Below are 17,362 nucleotides of genomic sequence, written 5' to 3' on the forward strand. Positions count from 1 at the left end.
TTTTTCTTTTTTTTTAGTGAGGAAGATTGGCCCTGAGCTAACATCTGTGCCAATTTTCCTCTATTTTGTATGTGGGAAACCACGACAACATGGCTTGATGAGCGAGCGGTGTGTAGGTCTGAGCCCAAGACCTGAACTGGCGAACCCTGGGCCACTGAAGCAGAGTGCACAAACTTAACCACTACACCCCTGGGCCAGCCCCTGTGATGTTTGTTTTTTAAAAATGTTTTACTAAAAATCTTTCCCCACTATATCAAGTTTTTTATAACTAAAGTTTTAAAAAATACATTTTTGCCATAAATGTTTAAATAAACTATAAAATTCAAAAATAACTAAAATGATCTAAATAAAACAATTTTTCCTGATTCTTTCCGCTCTTTGTATGTCAACCTAGATTATAAATTTTGTATGCATTCTCTCAAATTTCTAGATAAACAATATAACTCCTGATACTTACATCATTAAATAGAACGGGGTAACAAGTAGTAGAATTTCCATTGCTCAAACTTCTCATTTCATATAGCTTGTATTATACTCCATTTGTCAGAACACTGAGTAACACTGCTTACCTATGATGATTTCTACCTTCTTGCTATGTTGACTGTCTCGATCGTTATAAACATGACACCAATAGGTTCCTTGATGTTCCAAATCCACATAAGGCACCTACATCAACATCAAAACACACACATTTCCTCTTCAATTTTAATTTAAATTTGCTTGGAGAAAAAGTTATTTTGTATTTTAAAAAACTACAAAACAAAATTTCAGAAGGCTTTAGACATTCTTAGATCATTTCCATTCAATTAGGTTAAATAGTAGCAAGCAAATGATACAATGATTCTAATAACGGTGAGTTTGCTGCAATACTTAGTATAAGCCCTTAGATGTGGGCTGGCAGTATATTCTAGCACTTTTGCAAATATAAGAATCACTTAATATCAAGGAAGGAGGGACTTGAAACAACAATACTGAACACATTAAAAAACCCCAAAGAATATGAATTTTAATGTGCACCTTAATTTTCAATTATATTATTTATTTCACCTACTAACACAAAAAATAGCCCAAAACCAACTTCCTACCATATATAGCTTTTTCGTCTCATGCGTCAACGGTGATTCATTTTTGAACCACTGGTACTGAGGAATAGGGCTTCCAACAGCGACACACTGTAAGACCAAGGTGCTACCAGGCATCAGCTTTTGGGACCTTGGTTCAACACAGATTTGCAACTTAGATTCAGAGACGCCATCCAAGCTTCCTTAAAAGAAAAACATTGAACATAAATAAAATCTCTACGTTAAAATTTTTTTAATAATTTAAAAAATAAATGTTTTCAAGTTCACCTTTCATTGTTTTACAATCTTTAATAGCATCTCCCGAACTATGTTTCATAGAACTGTAGCACTTCTAAAAATATTAAGAGATGTTCTGTGGATAAAAGGATGCTGTGGACAAATAAGTTTAGAAAATTCTGGGTTAAACAAATTTAAACAGTTTTTGTTTTTTTTTTGAGGAAGATTAGCCCTGAGCTAACATCTGCTGCCAATCCTCCTCTTTTTGCTGAGGAAGACTGGCCTTGAGCTAACATCCATGCCCATCTTCCTCTACTTTATGTGTGGGATGCCTACCACAGCATGGTGTGCCAAGCGGTGCCATGTCCGCACCCGGCATCCGAACTGGTGAACCCCGGGCTGCCGAAGCAGAACGTTTGCACTTAACCGCTGCACCACCGGGCCAGGCCCTACACAGATTTTTTTATTGCAGGACTTCTCAGAGTTCTCAAAGTGTTAGTATGCATTGTGTATTTAAGAGGAGAAAATAGTTCCAGTGGTTTCCAAATGTGCCTGGTGGCAGAATCCTCTTGGTAAGGTGAAACAACTTATTAACATCTTGAAAGATATTCACGTTAAACACAGAAAGCTCTAAATTCTGCTGTTTAACATGACATTAAAATAAAGAATTTTGTTACTAGCACTGAATAAATACAGATAGGTTATCACTAGTATTTCTTCCCAATGCAGATATCAGAAAGCAGCATTTACTGAACACTCAATTGTTACTTTTTAAGTTCCTTGAGGACAGAGGGTTTGTCAATGTTACGCTATACGCACCAAGTCCCCATCACGAAACTCAAGGTCTAACACATTGCAGGTGATCAATAATATCTGTTGAATGAACAAGATTCCATTTATAAACATACTAAAGTTCATTACATGCACAGAAATATTCTAGAAAGATGTAAATAACTCTCTTAATTAATCATGACTATTTTTAGACTATTTAGGTGTAGGAAAAGCTAAATTGAGAGAGAAGAATGCAAGACAGACAGACCGGTAACAGAAAGTCTGTTTCCCTCCTATTCTTTCTGTCTGGCAAAAATGACAAAGAATATGGTTCTTGACTATGTGTATGAATAAATAAAATAGTATCTGATGGCTGCTCTTTAGAGTAGACTGTTTTTTTCCCTTGATCAATACTAGATATTGGACTAAAAAGATGGATGACAAAGAGCAGAAAATTAGTTTGATGAAATGCTTTATTGCAGAGAATGATACACAACATGCTCTTTCATGTCAACATCAAATCTAGAGCTTTTATTCCACAACACAATGTTTTAGGAATAATGCAATAGTTTGGGAGAAAAATATACAGTGTGGAAAGGAACTGAAAAGTGAGCAAGACTATCAGATTTTTTTCTCCTCGAAAACCAGAGACCACCACCTTCAAATCCACGAGAGAAGGCAAGTGCGAAGAGGTCAGCAGCAGGACCAGAGCAAGAAGGGTTCTGTGCCATCCTAAGGCGTCTGCACTTATACACAGACATCCACAGAGAGAGAATGACAGTGCATGGGATAAAAGCTTAACAATCGGTGACCTTATGTTGGGTGAAGTACATAGGTGAGCTTTTGGTGCTATTTTTAATACTGTGAAAGTAAAAGTAAACATTTAAACTAAAACAAAATAAGGCAATTTCCATCCCAACATTCAACTTAATTCATCACTTACCCCGGAAGCTTTCTGTGACTTCTGTGACATCACAAACATCCAGCTGTGACCATTGGCTGAATTCAAAGGTGAAGTGATTATTAACTCGACAGACGTAAAAGCCTGCATCTTTTACGTGCACTGTGTTAAAAATAAGTTCTGATGCATTTCCGTTTGGAATCTGTGATAGAATCAATAAGAGAACATGTGAATGATTCATCAAAACATGCCCTATAAAACGTGCTGTGCAAAATGTGTGATTTCTTTGGAGCTTTGAAAAGTATATCTTTTTTTCCAAGTTCTAAAGTATTTGTTACTTGAAACAAACAACATTTCGAGTAATTTAGGACTGCAGTCTTAGAAATCCAGTCTTTCAGAAATCCATTAACCAGAGTTAAGCTCTCTCCCATATAGCTTCCAAAAACTCACTAATAGAAAAGTACCTGTTGTCATTTAAAACTGTTCAATCGTTAGTATTTAAAGAATCTACAAGCGCAACATTTACGAGTTAAGTAGCCACATGCCATAACAAAGGCCATGAAGTGGAGAGGAGTGCACAGAAAGTGAGGCCTGACCAAATTAGCTGTGAGCACGTGAGCAAGTTACTCCACCTCAAGACTCTCTTTTCTCATCTGCAGAATTCTCTAAGAGGACAGACTCCTTATAGTCTGTCCGATAGTCTTCTTTCCAGGTCTGACAGAGAAGCGCTATGGAAAGCGTATCTGTGATGGAGGGAGCGGCCGGCTGGCCGAGGGTTTCCCGAGCTTCCCCCCGCCCCCAACCCGAGCTTTGGTCACATTATGGTTTCTTTCATCTTTGCTGCTCCCATCAGCACCACCCAACTCTGCCAAGAGGCTTAGTTAAGTGCCTCATATGAGCTCCCTTGCAAAGTACTTTAACAAGCTCACCCCTCTCCCTGTCCAAACCCCAACCAATTGAATTCAACTCTCTCCCCTCTCAGAACCTGCAGGAGAGCAAGAGCATTTTGTTGAAGATGTGACAACTGGGATGGGAGGCTGCACTGAGCACTGCCTGACAATCCTACCATGTTAATCTACTAAATTTGCTTTCCTACCATACTGTTAATGTCTCCTTTCTCTCTCCTCAAACCTCCTGCAATTCTACTTCTCTCAGCCATTGGCTTCAGATAGAAACTCTCCTCTTCCTGCCACCAAATCACAAAACTGTCTGTGTCTCTACCTACTTATAACCACTCTCTTCCCTCCTGTTAAAATGCAAAATGCATCTTCCTAACACAGGTTACTTGGGTTCAGGATCTATGAGGACCCATTGAGAACCCCAGAGTCGGTATGAAGATTAGTTCAAGCTGAAGACATTTGGGATTCAACAGACGTAGAAAGAAGCCTTCTCAGAGCTTCCCTTATCAGACTAAATGCAGAAACTTCTGGGAAATGAGGCTGCCATAAATTCCCTCTTCAGTGCAGCTTTTACTCCCAGGAAGGAGCCCAAGAGTAAACAGACCATAAATCCCCTCCCCAGGGGAGTTTTATGGCCGTGAGGAAGATGCAGAGACCACTCACACCTGCATGAACAAAGATTATCACAGACTTTCTTATCTCCTGTTTATTCTTCTGGAAAACCCTTGTATTTCCTAAAGAAAACCATTTGCTCTTCGCATAGAGGCCTCTTCTCCCTCATCCCTTTTCCCTACTAAGTTAGGTACATAAGCCTCTAACTTTAATCACTCATGGAGCTACTTCTTTTCTAAGTTTCCATATAAATAAACATTTTTCCTTGTTAATCTGTTATTTTGTCAGTAAATTCACAGACCCCCAAGGACTGACCATGAGGGTAGAGGAAAACATTTTTCTCTGACAATCCCATTCTCTCTGACCTTGCTCCTGGAATTTTCTCTCTGCTTTAGCATCTTTTTCTCTCTTATGTCGTATCACTCTCAAAAATATACTCTAGTGCCTTGTATCTTAAAAAAACAAAAACAAAAAAACAAACCTCTCTTGACCCACACCCACTTCTGAGCAGCAATGAAAACGATGACCACTCCTTTCTTCTTGAACTCCTTTCCCTTTTAGGCTCCACACCATCCTCTCCTGGTTCTTCTCCTCTCTCTCTTGCAGATTCTTCTTAGTCTCTCTTCTACTGGTTCCTCCTCCACGACAGAAACTTTCAATGTTGTCTCACCGGATATCCAAACCGACTAGCTGATTCATTTAGAAATCTAAAACTAAACTCTTGATTTTTCTCCCTAACTCGATTCCTCTCCCAAGCTTCAATACCTCAGTATGTAACACATCCCCAGATGCTTACGTAAAAAATCTAAGGGTCATCCTTGATGTCTCTTCCTTTTTCCTCATGCTTCCCATCGAATCTATCAGCTTTGGTTAACTCTACCTCTAAAATAAACTGACTTACACACTTTGATCCATTTCCAGTGCCACACTCTAGTCCACACAACCATGACCACTATTTCTAGTGTAGCACAGGCTTACATAACTTGGTCTTCTTGTTTTTCTCTTGCTTCCCTTTGAGCAGTAAACGTGTGTTTTAAAAACATAAATGCTATCCTGTTACTTCTCCTGCTTAAGACCTGTAGTGGCTTCTCACTTTACATCACCTTGTTTATTTTCCTCACAGAACTTAACTCAAACAATTATCTTTTTTTTTTTTTCTGAAGAAGATTAGCTCTGAGCCAACATCTGTGCCAATCTTCCTCTACTCTATATATGGGTCACCACCACAGCGTGGCTGATGAGTGGTGTAGGTCTGTGCCTGGGATCCAAACCCTCAAATCCAGACCGCCGAAGCAGAACACACCAAACTTAACCACTATGCCATGGGGACAGCCCCTCAAAGAATTATCTTATTTGTTTGTTGTCTCTCTCTCCCCACTGGAGGAGGCAGGCCCCTTGTGAGTCAGTGCTCCTTCATCATGGCCTTGAACGTGGCCTGGCACAAAACAGCTGCTCATCGCGTACTCGTTAAACGAGTATTTCTTAAAATAGACCCATGAACATACAAGTGGTTTGATAAAACTCAACTTGCTGAAGCTTTGAAGTCCATTACGACTCTCCAAACCTAAGATGTACTCCCCATCCTTTACATTTCTACTATTCTCAAATCAGGACATATTTCACAAATGATAATATAGTAAGTTTTCTCCATTACTTCTCCTTCAAAAGGCATTTACAAAAATGAAAGCAACTTTGCATTTGAGAAAATATGGTAAAAAACGTTAAGTCACCATCTCGTGGAAGCCTAGGCACAGAAAACACCTGTCTGCTAAATTCTCACGACCCCTGACAACAGGAACTCACATCGCTCATAACGACAGTCAGGGTTCCACAGGGCTGTCTGGCACCAAAGCCTAAATGAGCTCTTTTTAGTACAGTCCACAGCTGCTCTACTTTACCTGTGTGTGAGGGATGTGGACAAAAAACTGTATAAAACCACACACTTCTAAGGCACAGAGTGATCCCATTAAAGGAAAGATTGTAATCTTACAACAGCTCTTTACCTAGTTTCAGGTTTGCAAATGTAGCTTTAGCATCGAGTTGGGAAGAAAGCTTAGCTATCTGACTAACAGGTTGAAAACAAAATGGAGTTTTAAGGTGCGATCTAGGAGAGAAGGGGGCAAGGGGAGATGGATGAGGGAGAAGAGAGATGCCCACCAAAGTGGGACACGACACAGGCCAGCAACACCAGTGAGAAATCCTCAGTGACAGAGGGACTCAAAGAACTTTTTTTTTTTTTGAGGAAGATTAGCCCTGAGCTAACATATGCCACCAATCCTCCTCTTTTTGCTGAGGAAGACTGGCCCTGAGCTAACAACCATGCTCATCTCCCTCTACTGTATATGTGGGATGCCTGCCACAGCATGGCTTGCCAAGCGGTGCCACGTCCACACTTGGGATCCGGACTGGCAAGCCCCGGGCCACCGAAGCAGAACGTGCTCACTTGACCGCTGCGCCACCGGGCTGGCCCCTCAAAGACCGTTGGAGAAAGAGAATTCCAATATGCGATTTTAAATTATCTGTTGGCAGTGCAGGGATACAGTGCTTCCACAAGAGGAATAAATGCCCCCTGCCACCAACCTGAATTTTACTTTAGAATCTACCACAATAGCCGGAATCTTTTGATCTAATACAGTTATGTGGAATGCTTAAATAATACTGCAGTAGCCTTGAAAATCTTGTAATTAAAGATTTTAGTTGGAACATAATTTGTTGCAAAGGAGTTTGTATAAAGATGTTAAAATGTACTCGTGATGTTTCCTATTTGTTAACGCTGTCGGTCCAAGCTATTTTCCACAATTTTTAGAGTAGAGAACTGATTTTATTATTGCTTACAATTTTTTTGTAATATGATTTTGAAACTGTCTTACCAAAATAATTATTGGATACTTCGATAATAACACAGCAATGTCTATCAGATGAAAATTCCTAAAAGCACATTGAGGATAATAATGCTAATTAATTTTCTATCATCCTCTCTTCTTATGACAAAGGAATTAAAAGACATTTAAAAATATTACCTCTTTATTCATTTTGAACCATTGATACTGTACAAAAGGATGTCCAGTTGCCCGGCAACACAGTTTCACAAACTGTCCAGCCAAGACTGCCTTTGATTCTGGGTTTACGGTGATCTTTATTCCTTAAAAAAAAAAAAAAAAGTTAAAGTCACCGAAGAGGGGTTTTCCTTGTTTACATTTCTGAAACCAAAAAAAGAAGTATTTTGGAAATAACCTGCACGTTGATCCTTGTTATAAACCACCCATTCACATCTGCTTCCCCCATCAGATTATGAGTCTGAGAGTTCCAGGCTTTGTCAAACGAGGAGGAAAGACACTCACCTGTGGAAGACTTTGATCTACTGTACTTCCCACGATTGGGGGAGAAAACTGTTTGCCATATTTCTTCAATTCTCAGAAATATGTTTTCCACACTCTAACCCCTCTGAAATCAGGATGCCCCTTATAACAGATGTCTGCTAGGCAGCAGTCATAACATCGTTTCTCAGTGCCAGCTCTTGGAATACTTGGTCATCAATGCTCACATGGGTGGCACTTCAACTGAGTTAGCTGCACTCTTAGTAAGACAAGTGTTGAGTTGAAATGCCAACGAAAATGTCTTCAAAAGACACCTGAATTTCAATGCTGTGATTCAGCATTAAAATGAAAATTATTCTCTAAGCACAAAAGCACAGAAACAGAACAGCAGGATATAAATTTGATATACGTGACTACAAACATTTCTCACATATGACTATCAGCATCAAAACTTGGAAAACTTTTGACGGGAGCTTCAAAGAAAATCGTGGAGTCAATAACGGAATACCCTCCCCGACCCTCCCTCCGGCCTCTCAGTCACTCCATCTGGGGAAGGGAAGTCTGCTGCATGTCACCGGACACTCAGGACGCCCTGCGGAGAGGCCCAAGTGGTCAGGAAAGAAACTTGGGCCTCCTGCCTACAGCCATGTGAGTGAGCCACCTGAGAAGAGGGTCTTCAGACGGCTGCAGCCCTGGTCAACAGCCTGGCTGCCCCCTCATTAGGGGCCAAAACCTGAGCCCGAACCACCCAGCTGAGCCACTTCTGGATTCTTATCCTCAGGAACTGTGTGAGATAATAAACAGTTGTTGTTCTAAGCTTCTGGTTTTTGGGTAATTTGTTATGGAGCAACTGATAACTGACAGAAAAGAAACCAAAGTTAGGAAATTTTACATCTGCCAGGGCTGTAATACAAAAAACTGGGTTAGTTGGCTTTTAGAAAGGAAGGAGAAAAGATCATTCAAACTTACAAACCTTAATTCCCCACACCTAGTTTTATTTTCTTTCCTCATCTATCCTGCATATGATCTCATAACTATCTTTTTCCTCCATAACCAACCAATCCAAAGGAACAAAACAAGATTACAACTGAAGAGGAGTTAGTCTAAATAGCAGCAATCGTATTACAGCAAAGGTACTAAACTGTCTAGGAAAAAAATAGTCTATAAGGTAAAATAGGTGTGTGAAATCCATACCAAAAAGACACGAAATAAACCCCAAATCCAAAATAAGTAAACATTTATTGCATACCTACTACATTTCAGGGTCTGGAGAAACCCTAGAAAATCTTTAGTAAATCAAGTAGAGCCTCTTAAAAAAGAACTTAAAACTTTTGTCCAGGGAGAGCTTTCATATTTATTAATTCTTTATGTTGATTCCAAATCTGCACAGGATGGATGAGGTAAGAGTTTTCTGAATTCTGTAACACATGTTGGTAGGAAAGTACACGTGGAAGTCAGAAAATGGGATGAGCACTCTCACTTAAGCCAGCAAATTCACAACACTGTATTTTCATGCTCCCATATACCATTCCTCTGCCAGGAGAGACTGACATCGCAATTTTAAGATACAATGATTCTGATTTTCAAAGTTCAGGTGTGGTAAGAGGGAAAAAAGTTGCTATAACGAGAGAAGGGAACAGGTATAAATCTGAAAAACACAAGGGTTGTAGCCAATTCTGGCTTTAAAATGTGGCTGTGTCACAGCCATCTCAAACTCAACATGTCCCAAATCTCCCCAAACAAAATCCACTCCTCCACTTGACCCGCAGTCTTCTCCCTCTCAGAGCAGACAAACAGGTTTCCAGCCTACCCGACCTGTCCAGTTACTCAGGACAGAAACTCAGCAGCCATCCCAGAATCCCTCCTTCTCACTTGCTGATTCTCCACATGTAATTTATCTGCAAGTCCTGTCAGTTAAGCTTTTCCAAGTCTCACCACATTCAACGCCACGGTCTTCATCCAGGCCACTACCAGCTCTCAACTCAACTACTGCTACAGCCTGTGAACTGGTTTCCTTGCTTCCAACCAGCAGCCCAGATGTCTCTTTAAAACATAAATTAATCCACATCACTCCTCTGGTTAAAACCCTCTACAGGGGCTGGCCCCGTGGCCGAGTGGTTAAGTTCGCGCGCTCCGCTGCAGGCGGCCCAGTGTTTCGTTGGTTTGAATCCTGGGTGTGGACATGGCACTGCTCATCAAGCCACACTGTGGCAGCGTCCCACGTGCCACAACTAGAAGGACCCACAACGAAGAATATACAACTATGTACTGGGGGGCTTTGGGGAGAAAAAGGAAAAAAATAAAATCTTTAAAAAAAAAAAAAACAAAAAACCCTCTACAGACCTCCCACTGTACTCAGAATAAAACCCAAACTCCTCACACGGCCTACAAGGCCCTACCTGAACGGACCTGCCTGACCTCGGCCCCTACCATTCTCCTTGCTCACCATGCTCCAGCCACATTGGTCCCCTTTCCTGGGAAACTAAGCTATTTTCTGCCTTTCCATTTACTAGTCCTCTGCTGGATTTTCCCCGCAAGCCCCCACTGTTTCATGGCTGGCTCACTCTTTCTCATCATCTAGGTCTCCAGTTTCCCTGGGCAACATCTCTAAATTAGCCACTCCCCCACCCCCGGGTCTCTATTACATTCCCCTCACTTTGTGGTCTTCACTGTACGAATCATCTGAAATTCCTGTTTCTGATTGTCTGTCGCACCCACTAAAACAGAGGCTCTGTGAGAGCAAGCACCTTGTTTGTCTCAGTCACCAGTTTATAACCTACAATAGTGCCTGGCACGTGAGGATACAGTGGGTGTTCAACACGTATTTGTTGAATGAATATATATAATAATAATAAAAGTCACTTTAGCAGCAATTTACTGACTGCTTTATAAGTGTTAGCAATTTGGATCTCTAACCTTCAAAATAACCATATGAGTTAGATATTAATTAGACCTATATTACAATGAAGAAAATGAAATTAAGTAATTTGTAGGTGGTCACCCAAAATTACCTTGAGTAAACTGTTTAACCTCTCTGAGACTAATTTGTTTTCATTGTAAAATGGCAGAACTAGGGCGCAAACCTAGGTTTTCTTGGGCTTTAAAATCCTCATGCTTGTTAGCCCAGTGATTCTTTTTCTTTTCCCCTCCACCTTTATTGAGATATAACTGACAGAGGCCGGCCTGGTGGCACAGCAGTTAAGTGCGCACGTTCCGCTTCGGCGGCCCAGGGTTCACTGGTTTGGATCCCGGGTGCGGACATGGCACGGCTTGTCAAGCCATGCTGTGGTAGGCGTCCCAAATATAAAGTAGAGGAAGATGGGCTCGGATGTTAGCTCAGGGTCAGTCTTCCTCAGCAAAAAGAGGAGGATTGGCAGTAGATGTTAGCTCAGGGCTAATATTCCTCAAAAAAAAAAGATATAACTGACAAATAAAAACTGTATATATTGAGGGTGTACGGCATGATGATTTAATATACATGTAGGTTGTGAAATGATTACCACAATCAAGTTAATCAACACATCCATCACCTCACATAGTTATTTTCCAGTGATTCTTTTTCTTTTTAAGGATTTTATTTTTTCCTTTTTCTCCCCAAAGCCCCCTGGTACATAGCTGTGCATTTTTAGTTGTGGCTCCCTCCAGCTGTGGCACGTGGGACAGCATGGCTTGATGGGCAGTGCCATGTCCGCGTCGAGAATTCGAACCAGCGAAACCCTGGGCCGCTGAAGCAGAGCGCGCGAACTTAACAACTCAGCCACAAGGCCAGCCCCTCCAGTGCTTCTTAATGCGTCTCCCAATGCTAATCCCATCTTCTGCCACAGTGAGCCTCTCTTACTAGAGGGAGTGTATGGGGCAGAGTGCAGTGGCTTGCACCATGACAGTGCTTATAAAGTGACTGTGGCAAATGTTCTCTGCTATTATACAAAGAGACGAGACAGAGTGATGGAAAGTAAAAGGCTTCTTCCCTAGAGGGTCTTACAAAGGAATGAGCGACCTTTCTGGAAAGGGTCCATATGGCCAGGATGTTCTAAACGGCATCATTTGTGTGGGACACAGGACTAAAGGATTTTTAATGTACATTCAAATTCAGTTTATACATCTATCCTCTACCAACAACTCTAGTAGTCTAGTCTTCAGCCAGCAAGTACATAACACATATTTATCACTTATTGCTTCAAAGACTGAGAACTGAAAGGCAAAATGTGATTTGGAAACCACTCTTGGTGAGTAGTAAAGAAAAGAAGTCACAATACCTCCCATGTTTTAACCACACTCATTTCCTTCCTCCCACGTAGCGTTGTGTGACAGGGAACCATGGTCATCCTTTAACCACCCTCCTGCAGAGCCCACTAGTGAGAAGGTGCTGACAAAGGTAAGGAAAGAGCCTGGCATGGCGCTATGGAGGGCACACGTAGGCACACAAATAAAAGTTCTGTTTTAAAGGGTGAATGCACAGCTTCCTGGCAAACAAGCCTATTTTCAGATAACATCTGCAAAGAAGTCAAAGAGGTTACTTGATTTCCTGTAAGCTGGGGAGAATCTGACTAGGTATGATGGAACCTGAGGATTGCGCTTTCGACACACACCTATGCAGATCAACAAATACATGACATTAAACAATAAAACCAAAAACCCTGCTGGAACTACAAGACAGACAAATTAGGGACGATTCCTGACTTGACAAAAGGACTCATCATGGGCTCCCTTTAAGTTACTCTCTCTCGAAATGCACTTAAATATTGATGCAATTCACAAACAGCTTTTCCAGGAGATTTATTCCATACGTTCCAGTCCAGCTATCTTCAGAGACCACGAACCAAAAAATTTTTTCCATCAGCTTCCATCTAAAACTCTCCCTCAACATTATTCTGAAACTTTCTAAGTCATTGTTGAAAAGCGCCCATAGAGTCCCAGAATACCTTCCTCTTCCGCCAACAATCTCCCATTACACACCGAAGTATGTCCATGTTATGGTCCCTTTTACAACGTTCTACAACCAACGTACGTCCATGCAGTTTCTTCTTACATGTCAATTTACATGTGCACCTACTGTGGTTAACCCTAGCCTCCTCAGCATCCCATATTCTTCTACCTCGCCCAATGACCCTGCACACCCAGGCGCAGAAACACATTCCTTCACACCTCACTTACCACAGCCTTTCTCTCTCTCTACTTCCTCCTCATCCTTATTCCTAGCCATACCATCTTTGCCTCTTCATTTCTTGATATTTTCCTTTTGGGAATTTTTATTGCTCATGAAACAAGAAAAGTCCCTTATAAATAAGATCTAGTATTTGTGTACTTTTTAATTTGACAAGAAGAAAAAAACTGAAGTCCATGCATTAAACAGGCAGAAGAGGTAATCATCTATACTTAAGTTCCTCAAACAACCCAGAAATTTCCTAGAATTACGGAAATGACCTTGAGTTCAGGTCAGAGTCAGCAGACTTGGGTTCTAATCTACCTTTGTCAATAACCGTGACTCTGGCCAAATGATAACTTCCAGAAATCTCATTTTTCTACATATATATTTGCTCACATTTAAAATTTAAATGTTCATAATAGTACTGTTCTCTTCCTTCACGGAATTGTGAAGATAAAATGTGAAGTAAAGGTATTTTGGTTAAATTAAAAAATAACATTCAAAGATCTTTGCTCTTGTCTTAGAGATAATAAAAGTAATAAAAAATAAAATTGACATCAGAAACATAATGAGTGTGCCACAAAAGATTAAAGAAAAAAAGTAAAGTGATCTGAAAGAAAAAAGGGGTGGGGGGGGGGGGTGAATGGAAAAGATGCCCCGAGGATCTCACATGACTCTGCCGTAGCTGTCTGAGACAAACCGAGAGCAAAGCACCTACATGAAGAATGAAATAAAACAGCAACATCATAAAACTGGAGTTGGAAAGAACCTTAGGATTCACCTAAGGAAAACCACATAAAAATGTTAATGATCTCTATATATCCCCCACTGTCTAGCTTCTGCTTAACCAATTTCAGGTCAGGGCATTACTTCCTTGGCAACCATTTCATGATCTACATAACTCTAATTGATAAAGCCTATAAATCTGCACTCAAAACGTTTTCACTTAAGACAAAAGAAACAAAAGCATCTTGAACTGCACATTTGAGTCTATCTACACTTTTTTTTTTTTGAGGAAGATTAGCCCTGAACTAACTGCTGCCAATCCTCCTCTTTTTGCTGAGGAAGACTGGCCTTGAGCTAACATTCGTGCCCATCTTCCTCTACTTTATATGTGGGACGCCTACCACAGCATGGCTTGCCAAGCAATGCCATGTCTGCACCGGGGATCCGAACTGGTGAACCCCAGGCCGCTGAGGCGGAACGTGCGCACTTAACTGCTGCGCCACCGGGCCGCCCCCAGTCTATCTACATTTGCCAAGCACACAGATGCCAATATCAGTTGCTTTAGGGATCAGGGTTTTTGATCCTTTGATAAAAAAGTAATGGTCTAAAAAATTGTTATGAACTTCTGGTTCAAACAATTTCAGCAAATTCATTTAACATCTCCACCCCCGCCAATTCCCACTGAGATGACCAAAGGAATAAAAACAGGGAAACAATTAATCAGCGCTGGAAATGGGGATGCACATCATCCATGCATAAAAACTATAAGCAATTTCTCGAACATAAAACACAGGCAAAAGCAGACTGAGGGGCAAGCTGGCCAACACATGTGCTGTGGAAAAGCCCAGTTAGAGAGAAAGCAGAAGGTAAACCTCAATCCCATGGGGCTCCTTAAGAAAATACATTAGGTGTCACGGCCCATGGAGACCAAGAATTTGGGGGTGAGTTACCCTCAGCTTACAGCTCATGCTAGGTGAGGGACCACTGAAGCTGGCTCCTAATCAAGGGAATCATTCCAGTCAGAGATGGGGGGATGCTGCTCCAGCTACTTCTGGGCTATGAAAACAAATACATCAGTTTCTCAATAGCAGATGAAGTCCCTTCTACAGCCATCTCCTATGGCGATCTCTGGCTGTGATCCCACGTACAACTGAAATCTGGTAAAATAAGTCTACAGTTTCCCCTTCTCTCTACATTTAGGTCTGAAAGACCTGTACAGAGGTTCTCAGCATCCTTGACAGAACTCATCTTACTCACCCAAACCAGACTGCTTCATAAAGACAATTCGGAGAAAAGTCATTGGACTTTCTGTGGAATAAAACCTAATGTCCTCCTATGAAACTGCATTACTCAAACAGAAAGAAATATTAGAATAGTTCTATTTTGTATTTTCACCAAGATTCTGGAATACACCAAAAAGGAAAAACTAGAGATCAGATCAAACTTACTCTGTATATACTTGTTTTTATGATTGTATTGGATGTGATCATTTACAGGTTTGTCTCCTCTACTAGACTATGAACTCTAAACAGGCAGGAACTATGGTTTCAGTCATCTTTGAATTCACAGTACCAAGCACAACATCTTGAACAGCAAAGGTACTGGAATAAAATAAATGTTTATTGAATGAATGAGCAAAATCCCAAATTAAGTTGATTCTATCAGAGCTTACATTCTTAATTACAATGGTTTTTATTCTCAGTATCCTTATTAAAATATTAAAATTATTCTCTATAAGTCTTATATTTCCTTATTCTAATATCTGTAAATACAGTAAGTTTTAGATTACCCACATAAGATGCAGATAGAAAACTAACAGTAATTACTTCTTCCTGAAATTACTGAGCTTTATTAGATCCCAAAATATTTCCTCTTAAATCAGTAATTAACATTCAAGAAACAAGTGATTCCTACTGGATACTATATGGCTAATATGACATAAAACTTCACAGAAACAGTGCATAAGTGGTAACGTAGAAACTGCTTTCCTTTTCCTATTCTCCCCTCAAATGTGAAAAGGTCCCCGGGTACCTTTGAAAAAGCCTGTAGGCCAGATATCACGATGACCTGCACAGGGGAACACTGACAGTAAAGTGCTAATCCTACTATTTGGAGAAAAACACAAAGAGCAGAAATGGACTTTTCCAAAGAAGATTACTGACGTTTATTAGGATGGCACTGTATTCACTGCTGGATTGTCAAAAATCAAAATGTAAAATACTGTTTAAAATTTCAGGCAGATCGTTACACATATATATGTGACTCCATTTCAGTCAAGCCCAGTTTCGTATATGGGAAACTTTGACAAATCAGAAACTAGATCTCAGGCCAGTGATTGCACCACAGATCATGAGATGTGAGGCCTCTGCTCTTGTCCAGATGCAATTCAATTCCACACAGCATTATTCCACATAATTCTTACAACTCTGCGAGGTAGAGAACACTTAGGCTCATTTTATAGATTTGGTAACTGATGGTCAGAGTATTACGTGTAATTATTGACAAAGATAACGAGACATAAACATTCTATTTATTTCCCAGGGAGGTTTCTTAAGTTTTTAGAGGCTCTGGTATTCTATAAAGTTTGAGAACTGAGAAGTTAACTGAGTGCCCCGGACTGGCAGATTTCAGTCATCACAACTTCTGAGTACTATTCAAGGCACTGGGGATATAAAAACTAATAAATGTCACCTGAAGAAGTAGCTTACTAATTGGTGACAGACAACAATTTTCTCTAGACAGGATGTTCATTAGCAGCTGGTGATAGAAGTGTTAGAAGGATGTTCATTAGCAGCTAATGATACCTACCCCACACCTCTTGGTACAAAGAGGCACTGAGAAACTTAGGTCAAGCATCCAACACAGGATGTGACACAAAGGAGGCATTTTCAGGAGGTTTCTGGAAAGCTAACTCAACCCAACTCCACTCCCGGCTCTAAACCAGGCGAATCAGCACATTCCATCTCCCTGGCCACAGTGACAGGTGCAGGGACAGGCACGTGGCCAAAATTAGTTAACTAGAGTGAATCTTATGATTTTTGCTGGGTCAAAGATGAATGCAAGGAACAGCTAGTAGATATCTTGTGACAATGTAGAAAGTCAATCTCGGAAGAAAGATAATGACAGGAAAGGAAGAGCAAAAATGAAAAAAACCAACTCCTGGGGAACAGGGTTTCCCCTGCCTCTCTTGCAGCCCAACCTGTTTCAAGATTTTTCCATTAGGACGGCCAACATATTCCCTTTATTACGGCAATGTGAGGTGGGGTTTCTGGTACATGTAACTGATAGTACACCACTCCCCTGTGTCCCTAATTCCCCAACCCCAGAACTGACAAAGTTAAAAATAAGATCTGGATTATAATGTTAGGTTCCTCATGTTAACTTAAAAATATATCACAAACAATTTGTTATGTAATGAAAACTGCATCCATCACAACCATGTAAAATGAAAGCATCATGTCCTTAGTCTACGGCCCTCCGGATCTTCACTGGCTTCTTTGCTTCTACTGGGTCCTATAATGGCAAAGTGGACCCCTGAGAAAAGGCTGCAGTGCTGCTGTCATCAGGTGACTTAGAGGGTATGGTCTGTCCTGCCTGATACTACTTTAGTTGACCAACTCTATCTGTAGTTGTGGGGAGGAGGGACTGTTTCCAAGTCCTCACATCTGACCTTGGAAGTGAGAAACCTCACC

General features: G+C 40.7%; 1 protein-coding gene across 3 annotated transcripts in view; it reads right to left on the reverse strand.

The window, feature by feature from the left end:
* Nucleotides 1-17,362, reverse strand: part of MALT1 (MALT1 paracaspase) — a 61,423-nt gene that overhangs the window by 34,245 nt on the left and 9,816 nt on the right. For all 3 annotated transcript variants that reach the window (XM_046671685.1, XM_046671686.1, XM_046671684.1), the window contains exons 3-6: nt 7,502-7,623; nt 3,013-3,172; nt 1,086-1,264; nt 570-666 (exon numbers count right to left, since the gene is read on the reverse strand). In XM_046671685.1, coding sequence (XP_046527641.1) covers nt 570-666; nt 1,086-1,264; nt 3,013-3,172; nt 7,502-7,623 — 558 coding nt within the window. The remainder of the gene's footprint in view (nt 1-569; nt 667-1,085; nt 1,265-3,012; nt 3,173-7,501; nt 7,624-17,362) is intronic.

This window comes from Equus quagga, chromosome 9 (assembly GCF_021613505.1).
Source record: "Equus quagga isolate Etosha38 chromosome 9, UCLA_HA_Equagga_1.0, whole genome shotgun sequence".
NCBI classification, from domain to species: Eukaryota; Metazoa; Chordata; class Mammalia; order Perissodactyla; family Equidae; genus Equus; species Equus quagga.